General features: G+C 39.8%; 2 protein-coding genes across 6 annotated transcripts in view; one reads left to right on the forward strand and one right to left on the reverse strand.

Moving 5' to 3' along the window:
- Window positions 1-19,986, forward strand: part of pbx4 (pre-B-cell leukemia transcription factor 4) — a 51,980-nt gene extending 31,994 nt beyond the window's left edge. For both annotated transcript variants that reach the window (XM_034298332.2, XM_034298333.2), the window contains 6 exons: window positions 1,338-1,579; window positions 2,898-3,088; window positions 6,109-6,244; window positions 8,855-9,011; window positions 15,873-15,959; window positions 16,414-19,986. In XM_034298332.2, coding sequence (XP_034154223.1) covers window positions 1,338-1,579; window positions 2,898-3,088; window positions 6,109-6,244; window positions 8,855-9,011; window positions 15,873-15,916 — 770 coding nt within the window. In that variant the 3' untranslated portion in view covers window positions 15,917-15,959; window positions 16,414-19,986. The remainder of the gene's footprint in view (window positions 1-1,337; window positions 1,580-2,897; window positions 3,089-6,108; window positions 6,245-8,854; window positions 9,012-15,872; window positions 15,960-16,413) is intronic.
- A 134-nt stretch (window positions 19,987-20,120) lies between these two features.
- The window catches only part of lpar2a (lysophosphatidic acid receptor 2a), an 18,872-nt gene continuing 11,534 nt past the window's right edge, over window positions 20,121-27,458 (reverse strand). For all 4 annotated transcript variants that reach the window (XM_053228306.1, XM_026945965.3, XM_026945964.3 and 1 more), the window contains 2 exons: window positions 24,936-25,828; window positions 20,121-21,823 (listed from right to left, as the gene is read on the reverse strand). In XM_053228306.1, the coding sequence (XP_053084281.1) occupies window positions 21,495-21,823; window positions 24,936-25,695 (1,089 nt within the window). In that variant the 5' untranslated portion in view covers window positions 25,696-25,828 and the 3' untranslated portion in view covers window positions 20,121-21,494. The remainder of the gene's footprint in view (window positions 21,824-24,935; window positions 25,829-27,458) is intronic.

The following is a 27,458-nucleotide window of genomic DNA, read 5'->3' on the forward strand; positions in this document are numbered from 1 at the left end:
AAAAAAAATTAAAAATCTGCTATTCGAGCGCTCTTTCTCCAAGCAAATGTGCAGACACACTTAATGTGATTTAGTGTAGTCCCCTGTTCTCCCATCCCAAAAAAAGTTTTACTTCTCTTTTTATTGGAGTTTTACAGGCTGAGAGAGAAAGAGGGGGAAAAAAGAGAGGTGCACGGAGAGAAGGGGGGGAGGGATGGGCGAATGAAGGTCATTAGTTCAGTCGGCTGGGTACGGCGCATTCCTGAACCGTGAGAGGGGGAGTGATGGAGAGAGAAGGAATGCAGGGGGAGAGAGAGAGAGAGAGAAAGGGGGAAACAGGGGTAGACCTGAATGGAGGCACCCAAGAGAGGCAAGAGGGAACAAGAAAGAAACCAGAGAGGGAGGGGAAAAAAAGTTTAAAGGAAGGAGATGGTTTAAGAGAGGGAGAGAAGTTAGAAACTGATTGTGTGTGTGTGTGTGTGTGTGTGTGTGTGTGTGTGTGTGTGTGTGTGTGTGTGTGTGTGTGTAGGGGGAGGTTCAGACTCATCTAAAAAATGTGGTATCAGTTAAGTTTCACCAGGCAAACACAAAGGGAATGTTTGATTCGTGTTTGGAAGGAAGCAGTCAGCAGATCCTCATTAGCTCCACACACACACACACACACAGACTCAGGAGTGATGCATGTGTGTGTAAAAGAATGAACTCTTTGAAGTTTGTGTTGCTTCAGAAACAGGGTGCACACACACACACACACGCACAAACAGAGAGAGCAGGAATGTTGTCCTTCAACTGGTTTGTCTTTCCTCCTATCCTGTGATGCACATCATAGTTCTGTATTATGTGATATGAACCCCTGCCGTGTGTGTGTGTGTGTGTGTGTGTGTGTCAGCAGTTTGAGAGATGTGACAGGTCTCGGGTTAATACACTGCCGGATTGCTGCGGCTGATGGCGCACGCTCTCGCATTACTGCAGCCATGCCTCATGCTCGCCTCACACAGACCCGCAGGCCCTGAGGCGGGCGATGCTGCCCTCTGCTGGACGAGAGCGGAGCAGTTCGCTTAAAGTTTACAGAAAATATATATATATATTCATATCAACACCACATTCAGATTCAGTACTCTAGTGTGAAAAGCTGCTTATGGTTGGACATGACAAGACCCTGTGAATTAATAAGAACTTTAATATGAGCTCTAGCATTCTGAAGACTCCTTTAACTGTAGAATAAGCGTGTATACACAACCATACATGCATACGGATGCGTCTTGCCTCAGTTTTCCACAATTTAAATGCATTTTAAATATCTACCTGTGACGTTGATGTGTGATCCGTGACCGTAGCCGTGTCCTCTCGTCCCGCAGTGTTGAGCATCCGGGGTGTGCAGGAGGAGGATCCCCCCGACCCCCAGATCATGCGTCTGGATAACATGCTGCTGGCCGAGGGAGTTTCCGGTCCTGAGAAAGGCGGCGGATCTGCGGCGGCGGCGGCGGCAGCGGCGGCCGGAGGATCACCGAACGACGGCAGCGTGGAGCACTCGGACTACAGAGCCAAACTCGCTCAGATCCGCCAGATCTACCACTCCGAGCTGGAGAAATACGAACAGGTGGGAGTGAAGAAGCTTGTTTCGCTCAGCTGGAGCGTTTAACACGCCTGCCGTCTGTCTGTGCCGTCTGTCTTCCACCACGTTTATAGTGTTTGTATTTATCTCGGCGTGATTAGTCCGAAATTGAAGTAAACACGAATCATACATTTACACTTGTATTTACTGCAGGAGCTTTTATCCAGAGTGACTTCCTCAAAAATCAAAAATCATATCCAAGATCAACCCGACATGCTGTTAGTGAGGATTTAGTACAAATTACTAAAACACAGCAAGTGTACTACAGCAGCTAAAACGCACAAGCCAAGACTATTTAGTTTAGTGTACAATATTTTTAAAAAACATGTCTAAGGTAAAGTATATAAGGTTGTGTGTATATAAAGAATAAAACACTTGGGTGCATGTTGTTATAGGTAAATAATCCACAACCGTAGCTATTGCTGCCTCCCCGAAGTTAATTATTTTCCTATATCAGCATGTCCTGAAGTGGTTTATTCCCCTTATACCACAGCAATTTGTGTATTCATATGATATTCAATTAAATAATGCATGTTTTTTTTTTTATCCGTTTATAGTTGTGGAATGTCCGTGAGACAAGATAGTTTGTGTTGCCACTTACGTTAAAGTAGCTATAAACGCTGGTGAGGTCGTTCTTTGTCTCATCCAGACTCTCTTTTTCTCTGTCTTGAAGTTAATGCAGCTTGTCATGTTACAGAGAAACGGGGAAGCGTAAACTCCTCTGTCCTGAAGACTTACCGATACTGGAGACATAAATGTTGCATAAACATGTCCTTACAGAAAAATTCAGTGTCAACGATAATACGTTTTTGTTAACCAAAAAAAAAAAAAAAAAATAGAATTAAATTATGTGGAGCGTCCACCATACGTGGCTGTGTACGTTGTTACTATGGTAACGTATTAATATATTAGAATGAGCGCATTAATATAAACTGTAATTTGCAGCTGCACTACTGTCGTTGCTGCTGTTGTAGGAAATGAATCAACACCTTCTAACCAATCAGATTCGAGAAATCGACAGTAATGCAGTGGAAAATCAATTTCACATGAAATCAGTCGCTCTTTATGGCCTGTACGATGGCGTTCATGATACAGAAAAGAAAAGTTATGTATTATAATTACAGGGCAATGATGCATTATGTGTACGTAATTAGAATCGCAGGAACCACAGCTGTGTGTGGTTAGTTCTGTGCAGCTGTGCACTCTGACCCAGTTGCTCTCTCTCTCTCTCTCTCTCTCTCTCTCCGTGTGTGTGTGTGTGTGTGTGTGTGTGTGTGTGTGTGTGTGTGTGTGTGTTTTTCAGGCCTGCAGTGAATTCACCAACCACGTGATGAACCTGCTGAGAGAGCAGTCACGCACGCGGCCCATTTCACCCAAAGAGATCGAACGCATGGTGGCCATCATTCACCGCAAGTTCAGCTCCATCCAGATGCAGCTCAAGCAGAGCACCTGCGAGGCCGTCATGATCCTCCGCTCACGCTTCCTCGATGCCAGGTGTGTGTGTGTGTGTGTGTGTGTTCAACAGAAAAACATAACCTCTGACAAGAAGGCAGGTTTACTCTGGGTACCACATATTTGATCCAGAGATGAGATATCGCTCTTGAGTAACACTAATCTAAGTCAACACTTGGTTACTGTTGCTATGTAGGTCATGTGGACGATGAAGTCATAGGGGTAACTGCATAGCAAACACAGCAAATCTGCTTAGAGATCTTTCTGCTTAGAGGTTTCCTGTAAACCCTTGGCATGCATTCGAAGAAACCACAAATAACGTTAAACTTTTACACCTTTTACTGAAATGAAAAGATTAACTGAGGTGAAGTATTGCACTTGTCAACTCGTGCTGTTCCTAATTAACTGACATTACCAGAATCAAACCGGACAAGTCAACCGCAAACATTCGGATTGTCAAGACTGGAACTGTTTACCGATACACAGCGTATTATTTACTAGGGCCGGGCAAAATCTGACTCTTTAATATCAATATCATGATAAATTATGCCACAGTACACTTTGCTCAGATATAACATTTTAAGATGTTTCTTTTATAGCAGTTACATTCGAAGGATCTGATTTGATGGTAAAATTTTGTACTGAATCTTTCAAATTGTAAGACTGTAAGACCTCAACCTCAGCACAGCTCTGTATCATGATTAGAGATGGCATCAGTCTGATAATGGCCTAGTGTCTGTATGGGGACGATACCAGCAAAAAAAGAAAAATGGTGGAACAGATATCGGAGAAATCATGTTATATATCAGATCCTGTAACAAATAGCAAAGATTAGAATTGGATTTGGAAAAGAAATTTATTTGTGGAACTGGAAATGTTTACATGTAAAGAGACTTAACTTATAGAAGAGACTTACTATATTTATACATTATGCTTTATTATATTTACAGTGTAAGTGGTATCTGTGTGAAAGAGTTTAGTTAATAAAAATCTTAAAGCTTAGGAGTTTTTAAAGAAAACAGTGTCAGATGGATATCAGTTGTGGGTTGACACTCAAAGTTTCAGTATCGGGTAAGAGTAACTGGTGATGTGCCACCTCTAATCATGATAATGTATTCTAGAAACGTCTGCGAGTACTGCGATATTTTTGTTTTTTTTAAAACACGTCTGTTGTTTCCCCAAAGCTAGATAATATTACCAACTAAGTAAGCTGTGGTTATGATATCTGGTCTAAATATTGCTGCACAGATATTTCTTGAAATTCTCTTTTAGGCTATGGAAACTGCTAGTAAAACAACAGCCTTTACTCTGTCACTATTAGGTCTAGCCAGGTCTGTGTGAGAACCACGCAATAGCCAGTAACCCAATTCTAAAAATATTTAGTATTATTACGATAATAGTATTATTTACAAAATAGCATTGTACAGTATTTGTTTAATGAAATGGGATTAAAAATCATTCACAGTGAGCACTATTTTATTTTGTAAGCATTTAAGCATTTACTATAGATACTATATCTCATATATAATATGTATGACTGACAGGTGACGTGAATAACATTGAGTATCTTGTTACAGTGGCACCTGTCAAGGGGTGGGATATATTAGGCAGCAAGTGAACAGTCAGTTCTCGAAGTTGATGTGTTGGAAGCAGGAAAAATGGGCAAGCGTAAGGATCTGAGTGACTTTGATTTGGGCCAAATTGTGTTGGCTAGACGACTGGGTCAGAGCATCTCAAAAACGTCTCGTGGGGTGTTCGTGGGGTGCAGTGGTTAGTACCTACCAAAAGTGGTCCAAGGAAGGAAAACTGGTGAACCAGTGACAAGGTCATGGGCGCCCAAGTCTCATTAATACGTGTGGGGAGTGAAGGCTAGTCCATCTGGTCTGATCCCACAGAAGAGCTACTGCAGCAGAAACCGCTGAAAAAGTTAATGCTGGCTTTGATAGAAAGGTATCAGAACACACGGTGCATCCCAGCTTGCTGAATATGGGGCTGCGTAGCTGCAGACCAGTCAGAGTGCCCATGCTGACCTCTGTCCACCACCAGTAGCGCCTACAGTGGGGACGTGAGCATCAGAACTGGACCATGGAGCAATGGAAGAAGGGGGACTGGTCTGATGAATCACGTTTTCTTTTACATCATGTGGACAGCTGGGTGCGTGTGCGTAGCTTACCTGGGGAAGAGATGGCACCAGGATGCACCATGGGAAGAAATCAAGCCAGCAGAGGCAGTGTGATGCTCTGGGCAATGTTCTGCTGGGAAACCTTGGGTCCTGGACTTCAGGTGGATGTTACTTTGACACGTACCACCTACCTAAACATCGTCGCAGACCAGGTACACGCCTTCATGGCAACGCTATTCTCTAATGGCAGTGGCCTCTTTCAGCAGGATAATGCTCCCTGCCTCACTGCAGTAATTGTTCAGAAATGGTTTGAGGAACATTCCAAGGAGTTCACGGTGTTGACTTGGCCTCCAAATTTCCCCGACCTCAATTCGATCTAGCATCTGTGGGATGTCCTGGACAGACAAGTTTGATCCATGGAGGCCCCACCTCACAACTTACAGGACTTAAAGGATCTGCTGCTAACGTCTTGGTGCCAGATACAACAGAGGTCTTGTGGAGTCCATGCCTTAACAGCTGTTTTGGCAGCACAAGGGGGACCTACACAATATTAAGCAGGTGGTTTTAATGTTATGGCTGATCAGTGTATGTGGATAGTTTTATTTACACCCATACATAAATATAGACAAAAATATATTTACAGATTGTATTAAAATAACTGTGATGTATACAGAAACTTTCCAACCACCAACCCGGGGAAAAATTATGTCAGAAGTATAAGGTTCTGTAGAAAAACCACAGTGACTAAAGGGAAGAAACCTTGAGGTGGATAATACTGGTTGCTAAGCTGTAATTAGATGTTCAAGAATATAAAGTATCAGTTTGACACCTGCAAACAAACAGGAAATTTGGCCAGCTTGCATTTTTTTTTTTTTGTGATGTAACCTCTGCGCCCGATGCTGAACTGCTGTTTAAATTTCGTTTTCTTTTCTGTCCACAGACGCAAGAGACGTAACTTCAATAAGCAGGCGACGGAGGTGCTGAACGAGTATTTTTACTCACACCTGTCCAACCCATACCCCAGTGAGGAAGCCAAGGAGGAGCTGGCCAAAAAGTGTGGCATCACTGTGTCTCAGGTCAGAAACACAACAACAGCTCTGTCACCGAGTGTGAGCAGGACACGGGGGAAGTCACTAACCCAGTCAGAAGAACTGATTTTGTTCTTTTTCAGCGAAGTCAGCGGTCAGAACAAACACGAATAACATTCGCCTCACGGAAAGGCTGATTCACTCAAGAGGAGACAGGATGTGAAAAAAGTTCGCTTATGATCGCGGTTCTGTCGTCCATATCTAAATGAACTTTGACCCATGAATTCATGAGCCTCAGTCTTGCGAACCGATAGAAAACAAGTGGGCGGGGCTGTGATCTCTTGAGTGGGTAAAAAAAAATGAAGTGGCGGAGCTGCTAATTATTAGCTCACACTGGACATTTCCCTCTTTTGTTTTTTTTTTGTTTGTTTGTTTTGTTTTAATTATCCATCTCATCCACTGATATTCAGCATGATAGTGATTTTATGGTATAGACCTAATGTGTGCATGTTCTAGGGTGGAGCTAATATGGACTTTTTATTCTCAAAATCTGCATTAACCTCTCCATTTTGCTGTTTTCTTGTTTATAGTACACAGGGCTATATACCAATTAACCTAAGGCGCAAAAGAGAATATCAGAGGTCATATTCACAAAAATGGACGTGCTAGTCTTAATTTTAAGAATTTTTATCAAATGCAATTCACTAAATATTTAAAATGAAAAAAAGACTTCAGGGTGCTTTAGAGAACTCCCGTGCCATTAAGACTGAATCTCAGATGATCCAAAATGGCGGCTGCTGTTGATTCCCTTCACATCCCTTCAGTTTATAGCTTTTAAAGCAATGAGCTTTTAAAGTTGTTTCGTTTCCATAGTGAGAGTGCTGCCGTGATTGTGGAGTTAGCAATAATGCAGTGAAATGCAGCCAGAGATCAAAGTTCAGACAACTCCCTGCTAATTATCTACAGGAAGTTATGAAATCAGAATATCAATCCGTGAGTCATTTCTCTGTCACTTTATTTCTCATTCAATTAACTCTCTCATGTAATGCTCTGTCCTGATTATACTCTTCCTCTTTCTGTTCTTTCGTTCTCTTTTGCTTCCTTTCATCTCTTTATTTTTATCGCATTTTCTCGCAGTATTTTTTTTTTCCTTTCTCTTTTTCTCACAATGTTTTTTTCTTTCTCTTTATCTTCTGTATAGTTAACATTTTAGCATTCTCCCTCTTTTTGGCTAATTAAGACTATTTAGCCAAGTACTTTTTACAGAAATAAATGTTAATTAAATAAAATACTGCCCTCTAATTAATTACAGTACCCCTCATTTATTCTAATTATTACAGGAAACATTTCTGTCTTTGTTTCCGTGTATGAAATCCTTTTTTTCTTAAATTATAATATAGTTATTGTGTTCTTTTGAGTTTCCCACATCAGCCAATCGCTGTTAAAATACATTTCCGTGAAAGCCCGCCCCCTCACAGCAGGACATTGATCAGGTTTTAAAGGAAATGTCTTATCTAGGAACATGAAGTGGCACTTAGGAGAACTCTTGAGACACAAGATAAGATTTGTTTTTTTTTAATAAATAAGCACTATTGTGTAGATACTGCAGTCTACATAAGGAAAACCTAATGATTTGTTTTAGGTCCACAGTGAATAGATAGATTTTACTCACAGCATAGTGTGTACTTATTTCATGTTTTTCTTTAAAATGATACAATCATTTGCTGTACGAGTATCGCACTTATGGACCCCTCGTCTCTCTCCACGTTTTCTGTTCAGTGTTTTTCTTTGAAATCAGAATTGTAGATCATTTATTTAAGGAGTAACACATGACAGACGTGCACTTATACGCAAATAATCCACACCGGGGTGGAGTGATATGGCCTGACGTAAAGTGCCTTGTTGTCATATAACAGCATGGAGTGTTATTCCACTCATTTATTAATGAAAAACATGTCGCAAAATGTTGCATAACGTCCATGAGTCCACAAGTTTGTTCCTGTGCTCTCTTACATAATAGCCATGTTTAACAGTCCTTTCTGTACCAGGATCTCTCTCTCTCTCTCGCTCTCATTCTCTCTCTCTCGCTCTCTCAAATGCGCAGCTTTGTCTGTTCACTGCAAAACTGGACAGCATAAAGTCTGTCGTGAAGAAGCAACACCTCACAAAGCACTGTGACTGTTAGAAAGCGCTGACACTGGCTGACACTTCTTCTATAATCGTTACATAAATGTCTGCTAACAAAAGCTTCACCACATCAACAGCTGGTTTTTCTTTGTTAAACAATTCATTTTTTTATAGAATTGTTTATTATGAGATTTATTACTTAGTTTATATAAAGCGTTCACCATCCAAGTCCCTGTGTATGAGCTGTTACTATAGAAACGATAACGTATTAGAATGAGCGCATCAGGATTAACCTGGCGTTCATGTTACAGCCGGAACTACTTTCCAGGTCGTGCTGTACACACACACACACACACACACACACACACACACACACAGCTGTAATGTACTCCTTCTGACCAATCAGATTCAAGAATTCAGTCACGCTGTGGTGTAAATATCACGTAACTCATTATTAAGTCTAGAAATTCTCCCCGACGTGCTCCTACCTGCCGTGGAATTAAATATTTTGTACGTTGTGTACCGTTTCAGGTGTCTAACTGGTTCGGCAACAAGAGAATTCGGTACAAGAAAAACATCGGCAAGTTTCAGGAGGAAGCAAACCTGTACGCAGTAAAAACAGCCGTGGACGCAGCCAACGCTTCTGCACAGGCCAGCCAGGCAAACTCCCCCGCCACACCCAACTCAGGTGTGCAGCACACACACACACACACACACACACACACACACACACACACACACACACACACACACACAGATCCAGACATGGGTAAACCCATCTCTCTCTCTCTCTCTCTCTCTCTCTCTCTGTCTCACACACACCCACACACACACACAGATAAAGACATGGATACACATCTCTCTCTCTGTCTCACACACACCCACCCACACACACACACACACAGATAAAGACATGGATAAACCCATCACAGAGCACCTCCATTAAAACAGGCACAAATAACATCTTACAGCTTTCTGCTTTTCTCACATCCTCTCTCTCTGTCTCTCTCTCTCTCTCTCTCTCTCTCTCTCTCTCGTGTCCTTTTTTCTCTTTTCTCCATTACTCTCTCACTTTAATTCTCATTGTCTTTCCATCAAACTCTCTCTCCTGGTTATTCTCTTCCTCTTTCTGTTCTTTTGTTCTCTTTGGCTTACTTTCGTCTCTTTATCTCACAATATTTTTTTCTTTCTCTTTTTCTTATCTGTAGTATACATTTGAACATTCACTCTGTTTCTCTTGTTTGTTTGTTTTTTTTTCTTTTCTTTCTTTTTTCATCTTTTTTTTTCCCTCTTATCTTCATGTTTTAGTCCCTGGAGGACTAGTGGTTAGGCCACAGCGCTCTCACGGCTGTGGCCCGGGTTCGAGTCCGGGTCAGGGAACCAGCCCCAGCCACTGAGGTTGCGTGCAACAGTATGCTCTCTTCATGGTTTAGATGCCGGTCCCAAGCCCGGCTAAAATTGGGGAGGTTGCATCAGGAAGGGCATCTGGCGTAAAAACTGTGCCAAATCAAATACACAGACCGATCATCTGCTGTGGCGACCCCTAACAGGAGCAGCCGAAAGAGGAACACCGACTTATCTTCATGGTTTACATTTTCCCCCATTCTCCCTCTTTCTATCTCCTTTCTTTCCTTTTTTCTCCATTTCCTTCGTTACTACTATCCTTCCTCTCACTTGCTTTTTAAATCCACTTTCTTTCACTTTGTCTTTTTTCTCTTCTCTGTGTAACATTCTCACTCTTTTCTATCTCTTTCATCATTTCTCTCATTTTTTTTTTTTTTTTTTTTTACTTTTTCTTTGTCTTCCCTCCCTCTTTCTTTCTTTTTCTTTCCATCTTAGTTATTTTCACAGTTTCTTTTTAATTTAACTTTCTTGTTTTTTTTTTTTCTTTCTCCATCGTTTGTTAATGTATTCTTTATTTGTCTTTCTTTCTTTCTCCTTATCTCATACTATTTGGTTTTTCTTTGTTCCTTCTGCCTTTCTCTTCTTCTCTCTGTTCTTCCTGCTTTTCCTCCGATTTTTTCCCTCTCATTCTACCTCTTGCCTTCCTTTCTCCTTTGCCTCTATTTCTTTTTCACTCTCCCTCCTTCCTTTTATTCATCCATCACTCTGTTACTTCCTGCTCCTTGACAGCACTGTGTTTTCTCCAGGAAAAGCAAATGTAGTTAATGACGATGATTAATATTTAAGAAGAATTTTTAGCATTGAGCCTAAAATCATTTTCATAATAAAACGCTTTCGTACACAATATACAGTAAAACAAACAAGCAAACAAAAACTACAGAAGGTTCCCAGAACTCTGTGTGTGTGTGTGTGTGTTGGTTAAACATGAAGCGTGTGTTCCTGATGTTTCCTGAAAAACTATTCCTGGGTTTAAGGACGATGTTGGTGAAAATAAACAACAGCACAGTGGTGTGCTGAGGGCTTTCACTGACCTTGAAACTTCCTCTTTAACACACAGACTCTGTCTCACATTCACACACACACACACACACACACACACACGAAGCTCTATTCGAAGGTTCCTTCTTTCTCCATGTGTGTCTTTAGCGCTCCTGAGCCATACTGTTCTCAGTTTTGCTTCCTCTTCAAGGCCAACCATCAGAATCTGCAGCTTTTACGGCTTAGTTTTAAAACCTGCGAGTTCTGACAAGATGCTGATCAGCTGACTGGGTGTGATTTAGTGGAAGGTGATAACTGTACCGAAGTTGCAGACTGTTACTGGCAGATTCCTTTCCTAAGAACCTGCATGTATGCATTACACACATAATCATGCGAGTTCATCAGGAAAGGCGCCTCTGCATTCTTCTGCGCTTATAACCTGATAGACCGATAATAACCTACATTAAACCGCATTACTGCCACATTGCTTTGCACGTTTTTGCACATTTTTGCACATTGTTTACAGTAATAACTGCTGAGTTTCTCTTCAATAAGCACCCAAATCAGCTTCCATCTCATGTCCTGAGCTTAAAGGTCACTCGCGCTATTTGACTCAGCGTGATCTTGGAAATAATATGAGTCATTCAGTCAGTTTTGTTACACTCAATACATTTCTTGTTATTAACGTCTTTTTATTAGGCTATTTAACAGTTTTAAAGCGCTGTCCATCATTTACCAACATTCTCACAGTGATGTGACGCACAGCAGGTGTGAAGAGGGAAAGAACAGACGTTCTCTTTCTCAGACGCCGGTCTGAAGGGAAATAAAATTACAGAGTAGCATGTGTTTATAAAAAATAATAATAATTTAATCAAGGGTTGTTTTATTTTATTTTATTTTTTGTTTATTTAAAAAAAAAAAAAAAAAAAAAGCTTTTATAAGGCTCTAGAGATTTTCTAGAGAGAAACTTTTTTCTCTTTTTCCATCTCACCTTTCTCTTTCTTTTCTTTTTTTTCTTTCTTACTTTTATCATAACATTCTTGCTTGTTCTTCTTTCTCTGTCTTCTCATCCTTTTTGTATTTCCTTTTTTCCCCTTTTTTCCCCTTTACTTCTTTCTTTCTGTTCTTATACTTTTTCATTTTCATCTCTTTTTCGCTTTCTCCACTTTTTTTTTCTTACTATTGTCTTTTGTCACACTTTTCCTTTTTTTTAATCTGCTGTAGTATGTGTATATATATATATATATATATATATATATATATATATATATATATATATATATATATATACATATATATATACATATATATATATATATATATATATATATAAAATCTTCTCTCTTTTTCTTTTTTGTCTTTCATTTTTTTCTTTTTTCCCCTTTCCTCTCTTTCTTTCTACTATCTTATCTCACACATTTTTCTTCTTTCTCGTTTTCTTTCTTTCCCTCTGTTTCTTTGTCTCTGTTGTCTTATACTTTTCTCTTTCCCCCTTTTCTTCTCTTTCTTTATTATTTTTATTATTGTCTTCTCATCTAACACTTCGCTCTTATTTCTCTGTTTCTTTTTCCTTTCTCTGTTTCTTTCTTTCTGTTGTCTTGAACTCGCAGCATGTGCACACACTGTACTTTTTCATGACCTCTATTTGCTAGTTCATGCTCGGTTAATAAATTGTGTTTTGGTGTACTCGTTCTCTCCTCTAAAGAAAGCGTGCCCACGTTTTACAGAATAAGCTGATTTAATCCTTATCCGCCTCCTCTCGTTACACTCCACTGGAATTAAAAGGAGGTCAGAAGTTTATTTGTAATTATCATTCCATGTAACAGTCAGTCCTTTTATTTTTTTTTAACAGTTTTTTAATAATAGCTCCATGGCAGTCGAGCATAAGTTCAAGGTCAGAATCACGGCATTCGTTCATTTCCCGCGCACAATTTTACTATTAACTCCTCTCTAGGTAGACTTAACCCCCCCCACACACACACACTCACACACACCTCTCTAAGATGTGCTGAAATGTAGCTTTAGGCCATGTTTCAATTTCATTTTACCTCACTTAGTTAGGACTTGCCCAGGTTGACGCTGATTCCCTTCACCTCCATCAGCATTCCTGGAAATTCCACTGTTTTTAGGCAACAAGTCAAAACAGGAGATGTGCTGAGTGAGAGTCGATGCTGGACATGATGTACTGTAACCAAATACAATAGACTCCTGTATCTTCTTTTAAGAGAGGCATTCTTCAGTCTCTCTATCTGTCTATCACCTGTCTGTATCTATCTATCTATCAATATATCTATCTAAACCAGCTGCTTTGAGCCTTTTTTTTTTTTTTTTGGCCCTAAATGTGGTGCATCTCTAATCCAGGTGTTCTCAATCTTTTTAGACAAACAACCCCAAATGAACATCATGAATTTTCTGCTACCCCAAGCCTCAACCTTCCTACTGTTTTTAAAAAATTTCAGGTTTATAATATAGGACGACTGTAACATTTGGACATTTTATGCTGTCAGTAACATGCGTGTGTGTAACTGAGTCTGTGTAAGTGAGTAAAAACTGAAGGAATATTCCTGGCACTGACTTATCAGTGTACCAGCGACATTGACTAGATAGCACGTCAAAACATTCTTGCCCATCAGGTTTCCCAGTTGAAAATGTTTAATGATTTTATGCCCAGCTTAAAAGCTCTGTTTCCCTGTAAAACTTTCCGTTGTCATCGTGATTATTTTCATGGGCTGCATCTCAATTCAAAAAACTCTGACCTCAGTAATTGGACCAATCTAGAAAATCCAAAAGACTGGTACACAAACCAGAGCTTTCGTTAAGTTTAAAGACAACATGAGAGGTTTTCAAAATTCAAACACTTCAAACAATTCGTACACTATTCATTTAAACATGGCTTGTCTGAATGTGACTGAGTAACATCTGAAAATATTAGCACACAAAATCCATCTTCCATATTTCTGTCCATATTTCTATCTCGAATTTGTTTATCTATAATCTAGCTACGTTAATGATTTTAATAAATAAATGTTCGTTTATTTTCAGACTATACATTTGTGTAAAATGTGGGGTTAGTGCATCTGCTATCATTTAATAATCACATCATTAATACTCAGTGCAGAAAAAACGCTGTTCATAAATCAGAACTACAGCCCAGGAACGTGGGCTGCTGCAAAGTTTCCTGTGGTGGAAATATGTGCATTTTCCTCTTAAATGCATTTCTGATAAATCAGACTGTTAACCACGTATCAGGGCGTCCATTATATCATCTCATAAAGACACACACACACTTTTACCACTTCACATCTTGCTTCATATCTGCTTTCAGTTTCTCTCCTTCTGTACCCTTATTACTATTATACTGCTGAATTGTTGATTCGCTTGTCCTTCTGGGAACACGAGCATCTGGAGCAGCATCTAATCGGATCAGTACGCTACAGCCAGACAGCTGTGCCACTAAATCTCACACACACACACACGTACGCACGCACGTATACACACACACAGCTGACAGTAACATTACTGAAAAGGTTTCTTGCATAAACATGGAAACAGATTTCTGTTAATCACATTGATCTAGAATTCTTTTTTTTTTTTTTTTTTTTTTTTTTTTACATTTTAAATATTGACAAGAAAAGGAATCATTACACATGATAAAAGACTGTTGCACAAGAGACGGCTTAAAAGAAGAGGAGAAAAAAAAAAAAACTACATTGACACATTTAGACTTTTCACTGAATTGAGAAACACCAGAGATCGAACACTGCAATCAACAGTAGAATCGAATTCATATCAGAGTTTGTTTTGGAAATTCCGAAGAGGTTTTAGTTGAATGTAGCAATATTTTTCTCGCCGGAGTGCCAATAAAGCGTGCCTGTCTCTGGATCAGTCTCTGGATATCAGAAGGCTTGGGCATTGTTCTTTTTTTTATGTAGTAAAATATGTAAATATTACAGCACAAAGGCATCCAGCCATATCCAAAAAATCTTCTTTGTCCTATCTATCTGAGGAAAAACGGACATATATTTTATATATATATAGTGTTTACATTTTGCTCATTTGGCTGATGTTATCTAATTTTGTCCTCATTTTTCTCCCTAATTTGGTTACCTGTCAGTCATTTTTTTCAATCTGCTGCTCATGCAACATTACACCCTCAGAGGAAAAGTGCTATCTACTCTCTTCCGCATACATGAGCTCACAGATGCCCACGATTAGCTAGTGAACCTCTGATTGACAGTGGAGAAAGAGGATGGCCCCGCCCTTCCATCGCCGGACTCCTAGCCGTGGGTGGCTGTGTCATTGTCGGGATTCAAACTCTCAGTCTCTTTTGTGTTGCACTGCTCAGGACCCCAAAGCGACATACAGGATACATCTGAGCAGCTGAGGGGTTAATAGTCTTGCAGCTTGGCGATTCTGGGGTTTGAACCCATGACCTCCTGAATGGAATTGTTTTAACCGTAAGACTTTATTACAAATTAGAAACTAGCTGGTGTAGCGTGTAGGAAAACTACCGTGGAGAGTTTTCTGAGGGAAATAAAAAAGTTTAAATTAAAATGAAATTTTGGTGAAAATGACCTCTGAATTCACGTTTATTGTTGATTGTGGTGTTGCAGGTGGTGTTTTTCAATTCAGTGAAAGCCTAAATGTATATGATGTATGATGAGATTAGCGTGTGGTTAGCACTCTCTTGCTCAGTAGGCTTCTGTGGTGTGTAATGTTGTTTTCTTGTATATATTTTAAGCTTTAGAAAAATTTTTTACATAAAAATCACTTCACTTCACTCACTCACTTGTATAATTACTTTATGCAAAGTCATGATGTAACACTTCCTTTAAGTCGCATCTCAGATAAATTTTTTACAAGGAACTTGTGAGTCACTGAGTCATTGGACAGCTTAAGCAGCGAAGCTTTCTGTTTGAGACACACCTTAAACCCATACAAGGCCTCTGATGATGTCACAACGTCTCTTTCAGATTTTTTGGTGTGAAAAGTGCACACCATAAATGTGCGCTCTATTTTTAGGCATTCGAAGCTGAATACCAGCCGAATCTAACAATCATGATTATAAAAGCAGGATGAAGTGCAACTGAAGTGTTATTGTGTGTACTGGCTTAAAGGTGTGTGGGTGTGTGTTGAAGGCATGTCGCTCTTTGTGTGTGTTTAACAGGTGGATACCCAGCGCCGTGCTACACACCTGACGGCCGGCTATGAGGAGCGGTCAGGAAGTGCCCTTTACACCCCACACTGCCTAGACGTGAGTAATAAACACTCACACCCACACACAAGCAGACACACATTTCCAGTTTCACTCATAATTTTGTATTTAAGTGCATTTTTGAAGTTTACTTGTCCTTAATATTTGCTCGATTTTTGTACTTCTTACCCATGATCCCACATAAAATCCTAATAGACCTCTAATAGACTTTGTATTCACTACACACGCTCACTACATAGGGTACAACAAAGACATCGTAGAACCTGCGTTTGAGACACAGCCAAAGCTAATGGCTGACTACTTGCATTTTCATTCTGTTTAAATGTCATCTGACAAAATTTGCCCTCAACGGACCTGTGTAGTGTCACTCAGATTGAAAGTATTGGCACCCTTTTGTTGGCCCAAGAACATATATTTTCTAATTTTTAGTGATCGATTAGATTGTTACATTTGTGTGAGAGAGACAATGAGAACAAGTTTCTGTTCCGTGCAGGCCAACAGCAGCTGGCAGGAAAACCCCATCACTCCTCCACCCAGACATCCCAGCAGCGCCCAGTCACAACCCTCCAACTGAGAGAGACACAGTAACACACACTCACACCCACACACACGCGCACACACACAGGACCTCAGCGCTTCCACCAGTCCAACTCCGCTTCCTCCTCGGACTCGCCTTTTGTTTTACAAGCTCTCGGCTACAACATTGGTAACGAGCCACACGCACGTGCACACACACACACACACACACACACACACACACACACACACACACACACACACACACATACACACACTCCCTCACACACTCAAGTTTGGACTTCATTGGACAGTTGTCCAGGAACCTTCACTCGGCCCTTCCTGAGGCTGAAACACAGGAAAAGGAAAAAGAAAGGTCACACGTCAGAGCATTCTGCTCAGCGCTGGAGAGTTTTGTGTGTGTGTGTGTGTGTGTGTGTGTGTGTGTGAGCGCACACACATCTACTAAGCCAGCTACAGTGAAGACTACACAGGATCTCCTTCCTGCCTGCTTTGAACCAAAGTGCTGTCGAGTGTCGTGTGTTTGTCCGTCAGAGAACTGTCTCAGACAGCTGCAGCACGTAAAAATACCACACAGGTTCTCCTCAGTCCCCGTGTCCAATCGCTTTCTGACGCCGTCTACTTCACAGCTGCCTGCATCATTAAGGTCATCGGTTCATAAGGAGAACTCTCACATGCATTTATACTCGGTTGCCGTCTTCCTGCATTTCCAAAAATACAAAATATATATATAACAGCTAAGCACAACTGTTTATTGTCGTGACTTTGGAAAGGTTTTTAATCCCGGAGGAATGGAGGAGAAGGTGGAGGGCAGGTCTGTACTGGAGCAGAGGGGACAGACATTTTAATCACGCACCCGCAGGCTAGATTTCTCGCCGGCATTTTTTACAAGATTTTTTTTTTTTTAAGTTTCTTTTTTTCTCTGTTCAAATAGCTTAGCAGCTTTTAATAGCTTTTTTCCTCACAGTGTAGAGTTGAATATAACATAGCTTTCCGACCTGTGTGAGTAGTGAGCTGTGGTTTACAGTTGGGCCACTGAACATTTATGCTTTTATTTTATTTTATTTTATTATTATTTTTTTTTTAAATAAGAAAATAAGTCTTCCATCCATGCATGTTAATTCTTGAAGACTAATTCCAGAGAGTCTTGTGTAGCTTGTCAGTTTTATATATTTTTTTCCAATAAGTAAATATTGCAGAATGGAGAGAATGTAATGGAACGACAGACCAAAAAAAACATCACGCGTCATGTACATCACCGAGCACTCCGGCCCTCCAGGACGCTCCAGGAGATGACCATTTTTATATCAGCCTTCGAGTTGAACCAGAGCTTCAGAGGCTGCGTCGACCCGACTGTGTACTTCCAAACCAAAAAAAAAAAAGTCTGAGATGAGATTGCAAAATGTAGGTGGATGTAAGAACCCATGGAGGAAGTGGGTTTTGATTTTAAGCTCTTGTATGATGTTTTTTGTCTTGTTACACTTTTTATCTGATTGTATCTTTCGCTATATGCGACAAAAAGCATCCATACTGTGATACTAGCATGCCATATCATCCCATTAAAAAAAACAAAACAAAAACAAAAAAATTCTTTAACCTGGCTGAGCAACAAGGGCTCTTCACCTTTTTGAAGTTGAACCAAAAATGCATGTCGTGGTTTTAAAGTCGGTGGACTGCAGCACACATTGAGGATGGTCACATTAAACTCCAGTATTGGTTTCCTGACACAGGAAGTACAGAAATAAAGTGTGGACGTGTTGTTTTGTTTTTCAAACACGTCTCTCTCGCTCGCTCTCTCGCTCTTTCTTCATCAATTTTTTTTTTTTAATTTTTTTTTTCTTCCTTTAATACTGACCATGGTAGCACCAGGGCATCCTGATACACGAATGGAAATTGTTACACAATGAACTCGACACCTGAAATATAAGATGGGTTTTGTTTATAGACACACACACAGACACACACACACACACACACACACACACACACACATATACACAGACACACACACGGATATGACTCAAAAATGACCTTTGTACCCACATCTGTATAGATTAATGTTACTTAATACATTTCAGCTGGCTGGCTTTTCTTCTAACTAATGCTATTACTACACCAAAATAATTTTTTTTATTATTAATAATAATACTTTTTTTTTTTTTCCCTTCCTCCCTTCCTCCTTTTTGTACTCGTCATCAACGGATGTCATTGTACAGATTGTGGAATGTTTAAGTGTATTTCTCTTTTTATAAAATGTACACGTTTGATTTTAATTACTTTTTTTTTCGACTTTACTCCAATAATGACCTGGAGTGTTTGTATTTTGTATTTGTAATGTTGTTGAGTTTGATTTTGGGGTTTTTGGTTGTTATTATTGTTTTTTTGTTTTTTTGTTTTTAAATCAGTTGAATTTGTGTTTGGTGCAGTGAATTAAAGCACCCCCGAGTTACAGCACCTGTGCATGTCTGCTTATCTTCCAGCTGGCATCCATTCGAAACGCTACAGGGTTTCTTAAGAAGCGTGACGTTTTTTTTTAGAGGCTTCACAACACGACAAATAGGCAAAAGGTTACGGCTCCAGTCACAGGCTGGATTTTTGTGCGTTTACGAGCGTGTTTGCTTGCTCAACAGGAGATCCAGCCTCCCGGCAACTCCTCCCAGCGGCTCAGTCCTCTTTTTTGTCCTTTAACAAGTCTTTTGTGCAGTTGCCAAGCGTGCGACGTTTCCATTCCTGAAACTTGCTCATCATTTATGAGGGTTCTAAGCCCTCATTGCAGCTGCGGCATGAACCAGCACGTTCCCCGCCACACACAGCCCTGACATCCTGGAATTACACCACATTGCTGGAATTACTTAGAGCTTCTCACCTGAGAGAGACGAGTCTCACATCCTGTTTACACCTGGGACTTTTGTGCTTCTTGAGTAACCGATTTTATCCAGCAACTATTTATGTATAAAAACTAAATGAGGAACAAAACAGGAAGGTGAACATAATGAGCTGATTTGCATATTAATGCATGAATCTGATTTGAACAAAGCCTTGTCATCCGCTTAATCACGACAGCGTTTCAGAAAGTGAGAGTCCTGACCCTATTCAGTTCCTAACTGATCCTAGATGAACTCTCGTTTCCGTACACACACCACACACACACTCGCAAAGAAGCTTGCGATCATGTGACAGCATTAGGTTTCACTGCACCGAAAACAAATGAAACAGATTTGTGGTTTTGTTACGTATAATTTTTTTTCCCCTCTAGAACTGTAGTATATCCTTCCTTCCTCCCGTCTTTTCCGCTTCTGTATTCATCACTCCTCCTTTTCTCTACCTCTCCCCTGTTCTCTCCATTTCTCTTGTATATAAAACCCTGCCATTTTCAGACTTGTTAGTCTGGTATGAACTCCTTTTATACCTCAACTTTAGAACTGTTCTAGTAAGAGAGAAAAAAAAAAAAAAACAAAGGAAATATGAGAATTGTAGTGTTCCTTATTAGAAAATTGAAAACTAATAAAATAATCTAGTGTGCTTTTGAGCTTTGGTGTGTGATTTATTTACTTTATTATCACGAAATGTGTATACCACAACATGTTTGGGGTTTCTTTATATGGTGTATGTCTGTGAGATGCTGATTGTCTGATCTCTTTCAATTTGTATATGAAGCAAACACATTTATAACAATTTTATTTTTTAATACATTTTGAACCACAGTGGTAATGCCATGTTCACATGATGAAGATTCCTCAATGATTACAAAAAAGAGTGTTTGAGCCAGCTGTATTATGAATAATACAAAAATTCAACAGTGTATTATAAAACATGGAAATGTCACTGTAAATTACAGCAGATTTGTTAATTTGCACATAGGTGTGTTCTACATAGCAAAAATATTATATAAGAAATCCTGATATTTGACATAGAATAAACAGCCTGTGCAGCCATATGCAGGTTTTTATGTTAGAGGATTGCTAGCGAATGTTTTTATACTTATTTTTATCCAGTTTACAAAAAAGAGACAATTAAACAATCCAGTCAGCTATTTGTTATTTTAACAATGGAGTCCATCAACACTACATTACAGAAAGTGCAATTTCTCGTGGTAATCGTAGCACAACGTCCACTAAAACGGCATTCGTTTAAAATGCTACAGTGACTACATAAATGACTCCGCCCATTTTCAAGCAACAAAGCCAACCTGATCAACAGACTGGACTTTGTTGCTAACCTAGGGAGCACGGAGACTTTCCAAAGACATGAAAACAAAGTTTTTGATGATCGGAAGAGACTACTGCAATCGTATCCAAGATGCCAAACGTAATATGGACGTTTTCTTAAAAAGTTTTAACATTACATGTGCCACAATGCCATGTTTGTGGTCTGATTCTGAGACAAAAAAAAAAAGGATGGATATATGGAGCTGTCCTACTGGTGGTCAGTTCATTGGTCAGTCGGTGGTTAGCGCGTCCTCACTTTAAAAAAAGGTATTTAGAAGTGGCATCATTTCCTCTATAGCTGCTATAAATTACTTTTTAATACCACAGCACTGTTCAATTCTCATATCTGATTGGTTGATTAATTTTCTATAACAGCACGGCCATGACAGTAGTTCATCTGCAGTGCAAATCACAGGTTTATATTAATGCACTCATTCTAATACAGGGACTTCGTGTATTAGTTTGTGTGGATGTTGCACAGAAATGGCTAAAAAAAAAAAAAAAAGTGTGTAATTGTTGATAAGACGAAGTTTTCTGTGAGGAGAGCAGGAACGAGTGAGAGGAACGAGAGAGGAGTAAGACACTTTGGAATGTGCTGTTATAGGAAAATTATCAGGGTGGAAAGAGTCATGTTTTATTCCTAACTTAACCACAGATAACATCGGTTCTTGGATGTTGACTCGTAGAGAGACGCCAGATTAGCTGTTGGACGAGACACATACAAATCAGATCACCTGCTACATGTACTTACCCCTCGTATCGTTCGCGGACGTACAGAGAACAGCACGCTTAGGTTTAACAGTCTTTTTGACTAACGGTAGGCCAGAGTTCAGGAAGATATGCGCTCTCTGTGGTTGTGGTTGTAGTTGTCTGAGTATTTCTCCATCAACAGCCTCTCTGATTTCAAAGTGTCCGAGTGAATGGTACTCGGCTCGACCTCCTGCTCCCTGTCCCGCCTACACAGGAAACACAGGATGCGCTTAAACGTGTTCCTCATGTCCTCGTCGCGACACGAGTAGATGATGGGGTTCACCAGGGAGTTGCACTCAGCCAGGACCAGGCAGTACTTCTCGTATTTCAGCACCTGGCAGCCTGTGCACTGCAACCCGTCCAGCAGCAGGATGACAAGCCCGGGGGTCCAGCAGATCACAAAGGCACCTGAGGACAAAGAAACGGGCCAAGCAAGGAAAAAGTCAGTCCTCATGTGCTTTTGGGGTCGTGTGTGCATGTGTGTGTGTGTGCGTCAATGCCCACATCCTGTTTACTGCGCACGCACACACACACACAACCAGAGTGATTCACATCTCAAGCATGCCTCGACTTGTTTTCATTAGGTTCTGTATGTCAATTCATTAACATCTGTTTCCTATAAAGGGTTACTGCACAATTATCATTCCTCACGACACGAACATTGGTGGATCATGTTCACGACACAAACAGGACAGACTATTTTAAGTATTTTAATGCTCCTGCTGCTGCTCCCTTGATTGTTCTCTTCCATTTTCCCTCCCTTTCCTTAACTCTCCATTATGTGAAGTATTAGTCATCTAGTAATAATTAGTTCTCAACTTACTGGAAGTTGAAAAACCATAGAGCGCAAAAGTCTGAGTAAGATAAAAATGTTCGTGTGTGAACTTTTTCTGATTAGATTTTCTCAAATTCTCTCAGATTACCCCCGCTAACTAGCAGGGAAGATAATGAATATTTATAAATAAATGATAAATAAATCCTGTCAGGTTAACTTTTTTAATTTTTTTTATTCTTGCCTATTAGTAAGCATAAACAGAGAAGAACATTAACTTTTATAAATCTACTTTTAATGAACTTCTATAAATGCTAGCTAGCGAACATGCCAATTTCAGATTAGCTCATCTCTGAATTATGAATATTTATGGATAAATTCTTTCAGAAATCCTGTTAGTTCAAGTTAGCTAACCAGTATCAGCTACAATCTCTCATAAATTTTGTCTTGTTAGCTCATTTAGCTAGCTAGCTAGTAAGCTAGCATTAAAAGAGAAGATAATAAACAGTTATGGATGAATTCTCTCACAAAATCCTGTCAGGTTAGCACATACGTGATAGCTAGTTTTAGCGCAGAAAGATTATGAACAGGTTTAATCTTAAATAGATTATAGGTTTAATTTAAACAGATAGGTTTAAGAATTCTGTAATGTTAACTAGTATTAGCAGGGAAGATACAACCTTGATAAACAAATTCTGTAAATTGAGTAGCTGTCTAGCATTAGAAGGTAAGATTATGAACATTTACAGCTAAATTCTCTCAAACATCCTCTCAGATCAGCTATTATTAACAGAGCAGATAGTAAACCATTATAAATAAATTCTGCTTAGTTCAAGTTAGCTAGCTAGCATTGTCAGGGAAGATAATTAACATAAAGAAATTCTGTCAGATTTGTTAGTGTCAACATGGAGGTTAATAAACATTTATTAATACATTTTCAGATCAATCCTATCAGGTTAGCTAGCATTAGAGAGCTGGCTAGCATTATCAGGGAAGATAATGAACATTTATAAATAAATTCTCTCAAAAATCTCCTGTCTTCTTAGCTCATTTAATATGCTAGATAGAAAGACAATGAACATTTAAAGATGAATTCTCTCAAATTCAGCCAAGTTAGCTCATGTTAGCTAGCTGGTTAATGTTAGCAGGGAAAATAATGAACATTTATGAAGAATGTCCTATATGCATATTGGAAGATATTAATTGGGCCTGGATAAATATATATTTTTGAAACCATGAAGCAAATGTGTGAACAGGATCTTCAGGGAGATTCTTCAGTTTGGTGAGAATTTCTCACACAGCCAAAAAACTCTTACATAATGTGGTGATATAACAGGATCTGCTTTACGGTCATCATTACAAACACACACACACACACACACACATTTGTACAGTACAATGAAATGCTTTCTTCACATATCCCTTGTTGGAAATGATCTGGGGTCAGAGCGCAGGGTCAGAGCGCAGGGTCAGTCCTGGTATGGAACCCCGGGGGCTGCAGGGGTGAAGGGTGTTGCTCAAGGGCACTACAGCGTCTCTGAGGGATTTAAAGTCCCAACGTTCCGGTTACTAGCACACAACCTTAATCACTGATCTACCACTGCGCCTTCGGGAAAATCAGCAACAAGAGTAAAGTAAAATTCACATTTTCATTTACACTTTTGCTTTATTAGTTTCCTTTTTTTTTCGTTTTGTATGTGTATTTGTTTTCATTTTAAACAATGTAATAAAAGTCTGGAGTTAAGTAGATGATTTTGGCTCCAAAACCAGGCATAGTGTTTACAGAAACATCCTAACTGTAAAATTCTTATCTGTTTTGTAGCCATGACAGCTAGAAGTTAGGATCTAGGGAAGTTAGGACAATAGATATTAAAGAAGAACAATGCCTAAGTCCTTTATCTTATCTCAACTCCAGATAGGAAATGAGGATCAAAGGAGCATCCTAACCCAACAAAATCCCCTGAAAAGTGTCCCCATCAGCAGCTGTGACAGCAGTGCCGGGTGTAACTCAAATCACAGGTATATATTAACGCTCTCCTTCTAATATGTTAGCAGGTTTTTAGTAACAGCTCGTTCACTGGGACTTGCAAGACGGACGATCTGTACAATCTAAGGCTAAAGAGTAAATGAACAAAAAAAATGTTGCTATTTTACAAAGAAAACATATTTGTTGATATAACAAAGCTTTCTTTCTCTCTTCTAAGGAGACATTTACTGGACATTTATGGAAGGAGTCTCCGGTGTCTGCTTTCATAACACAGAAAGTCTTTAGGACAGAGGAGTTTGTATTTTCTGGTTTCTCATGACTGCAATGTTAGCTGCTCAGGGAACTACTTTTTATTTTATATTAAATGTAATTATAAACAGTTAGAAAGTACAACATGTTCATTAATAAATATTTAAGGAAAGAAAGAAAGGTCCAATTTAAAGAACGATGGAATCGCAAGTCTGATTTATGATTATTATTATTTTTATTTTTTTTTTTTATTATTAGGCTATTATGATGTCAGTATTTTTTGCACATGTACACTTTAAAGAATATTTCTCTTTTTATCTTATAACCATTATATGTTAAAATATATGCATTTTTTTTAGCAAACCTTCTATTTTTTTGGGTTTGTCTTGAGCAAGCTGGCACAAGAATTTCCTTCTGGATCAGTAAAGTTTATATTATCTCATCTTAATATGGTTGTTTTCAGTAAGTTTGAATGATTTGATTTAAATGTGTCAATAGCAGTAAAACTTTACCCAGAATCATGGAGACGGTTTTCATCAGCCCGATGAGCGTGTCATTCTGCCTGACGTTAAGTGTGTACTGCAGCGTGCTCTGGCTCTTCCGGCGCACGTAGATGAAGATGCGGGTGTATATGGCCACCATGATGGAGAAGGTGATGAGGTTGAGTACAGCCCAGAACACCAGGAAGCTGCGGGAGTAGAGCGGCGCCACAGTGGAGCAGGATTGAATGTGGCACACGCAGTTCCAGCCCATGGTGGGGACGAGGCCCATGATGATCGCTATGACCCAGATACCCACGATGAACAGCAGCACACGCCGGTTGGACATGGTGCTGTGCAGCTGCATGGCGAATATGCTCTGGTGTCTCTCCCATGCCACGGCCAGCAGGTTGACCACAGACGCTGTTAGACTCATCTCGATCAGCGCTCCTCGCACGAGCCACTCATTCTGAGTGAGCCCGATGGTCCACGGCCCCGTGTGGAAGATGAGGTTGAGGTAGGAGATGCCGGCAAACAGGTCCGCCGCCGCCATATTGCCCAACAGGTAATAGATGGGGAAGTGGAAGCGCCGGTTCACGATGATGGCCACCATCACCAGCAGGTTGGCGAGGAGGATGAAGATGCACACGGGGACTCCGAGTCCCACCACCACAAAGTCCCTCGCCTTCCAGTTTTGGCTGATGGTCTTGTTTCTAACCGTGTAGAAAAATGAAATGTTCTTCTCGCGTCCTTCGCAGACATCAGCTGCGATCAACATGGAGAAGTTCTGCATTGGACAAGTGATCCAAAGTGTTGTCTGCTAGATTCTGCTTTCCTGTGGGAGTAACTCGCCCTCCATCGGGGACATCCAGTCGGGAAAGTGAAGACTGAATGTTCTGGTCATCAAGGTTGAGCTGGTTTCTTTCCTGGAAAAAAGAAAACATCGTGAGAATCAGAATACATACATTTATTAGCAGGACAGGAATTAAAGCGGGGGTCTGACACCTCTAATTACGATTAATTACGCATTAATTACTGGATTTTGAGTCAGAATGTTTCTTAAAAAAAAAACTCATACCCAAAACAGTAAAACATTGAAGTAAAGAAGAGTTACCCAGCATCATAGAGAAGCCTTTCCTCAGCCTGACAAGTATGTTGTTTGGCATTAAAGATGATTTTAATAGTAAAATCTAAATTATGTCAGAAAGACACAGGCTTCATACCATTTCTCAAGCTTCATTCCCTCATTACCTGTGCATTAAGTGTGAAAATGAAATGTAAGTATGAATTAGCCAGCTAGTTTAGTCTCCAAGAAAGTAGGATACACTTATTTGTGTACAAAAGTTTGGGAACATTACAAAATCCAAACAGGTACCTGTTTCTCTGCAAATCTGTACAATCAAATTCAGTACTTTCAGTACTTTATGAGGAGCTGGTAGGAAAAATAATTACATAATAATAATAATAATAATAATAATACTTAAATATGTTTTCATGATATAAATTATGTAAAAAATATTGTAGTTTTGCAAGTTTACTCTGAGAAAGCATATTATGACATAATTCTATTGGAAAAAACATTATCATATCATCACTGTCATTACCCGGACATTCTTTCAGATCATTATATAAATTCAGTAACAATACGTGGGTGTTGTTAAATGCCTATCCATTTCCTATTGACTTCAGCTGCAGGGTCTCCGATTCAATCCGGAGCTTAGGTTCTCTGTGTGTGGGTTTCCTCTGGGTTCTCCAGTTTCCTCCCATCTCCCAAAAAACATGCAGGTAGGTGGATCAGATATGGTAAAACAGCCCCAGGTGTGAATGTGTGATGAATTGGCATCCTATACAGGGGTGAATTCTCCCTGCCTTATGCCCAGTGTTCCTGGGATTGGCTCCGGATCCATCGTGACCATGACCAGGATAAAGCCCTTACTGAAGACTGAATGAATGACTGAATAGCTCAGTACACAAACAGATACTTTTTCAAACCTAGAGATATACCAATCTCATACTAAGTACAGTATTGTGGCCGGTATTGGGCTGAAACACTGGATCAGAATCAGATCCAATCCACTGACTAACTTTATGCCTTGTGATGTTAACGGAAACAACAGATCTTGAATGCAAATGCGAATTGTAGAGTATCTGATCAATATCAGATCAGTATCAGGTATTGGACAGTACCCAGAGCGTGGCTATCAGTTGTGCATTAAAAACAACTCCACCCAAGCACACACTAACCCAGCCAGTTACAGGCTTCTAAACGAACACAGATGCAGCTGTAACTAAAACCAAAAATGAAAGAGATGGCAACCTTAATGAAAAACATGACCTCCACCTCGATGGTATTTACAGTATAAATCTACAGCACCTCGTATTAATTACAATTCGACACCAAGCCTCAGAATGAAGACAGAAATATGTGAATAATACTCAGGCAGAAAAGAGTTACAGATATGTCATGGGTGTAATGCAATGCAGTGATGTCATGAAATGACATGCAGCTGAGCTCTTGTGGTAAATCTGTTATGAGTGGTGGGAAACGTCTGTATT

Source organism: Pangasianodon hypophthalmus, chromosome 23, assembly GCF_027358585.1.
Source record: "Pangasianodon hypophthalmus isolate fPanHyp1 chromosome 23, fPanHyp1.pri, whole genome shotgun sequence".
Lineage (NCBI taxonomy): Eukaryota > Metazoa > Chordata > Actinopteri > Siluriformes > Pangasiidae > Pangasianodon > Pangasianodon hypophthalmus.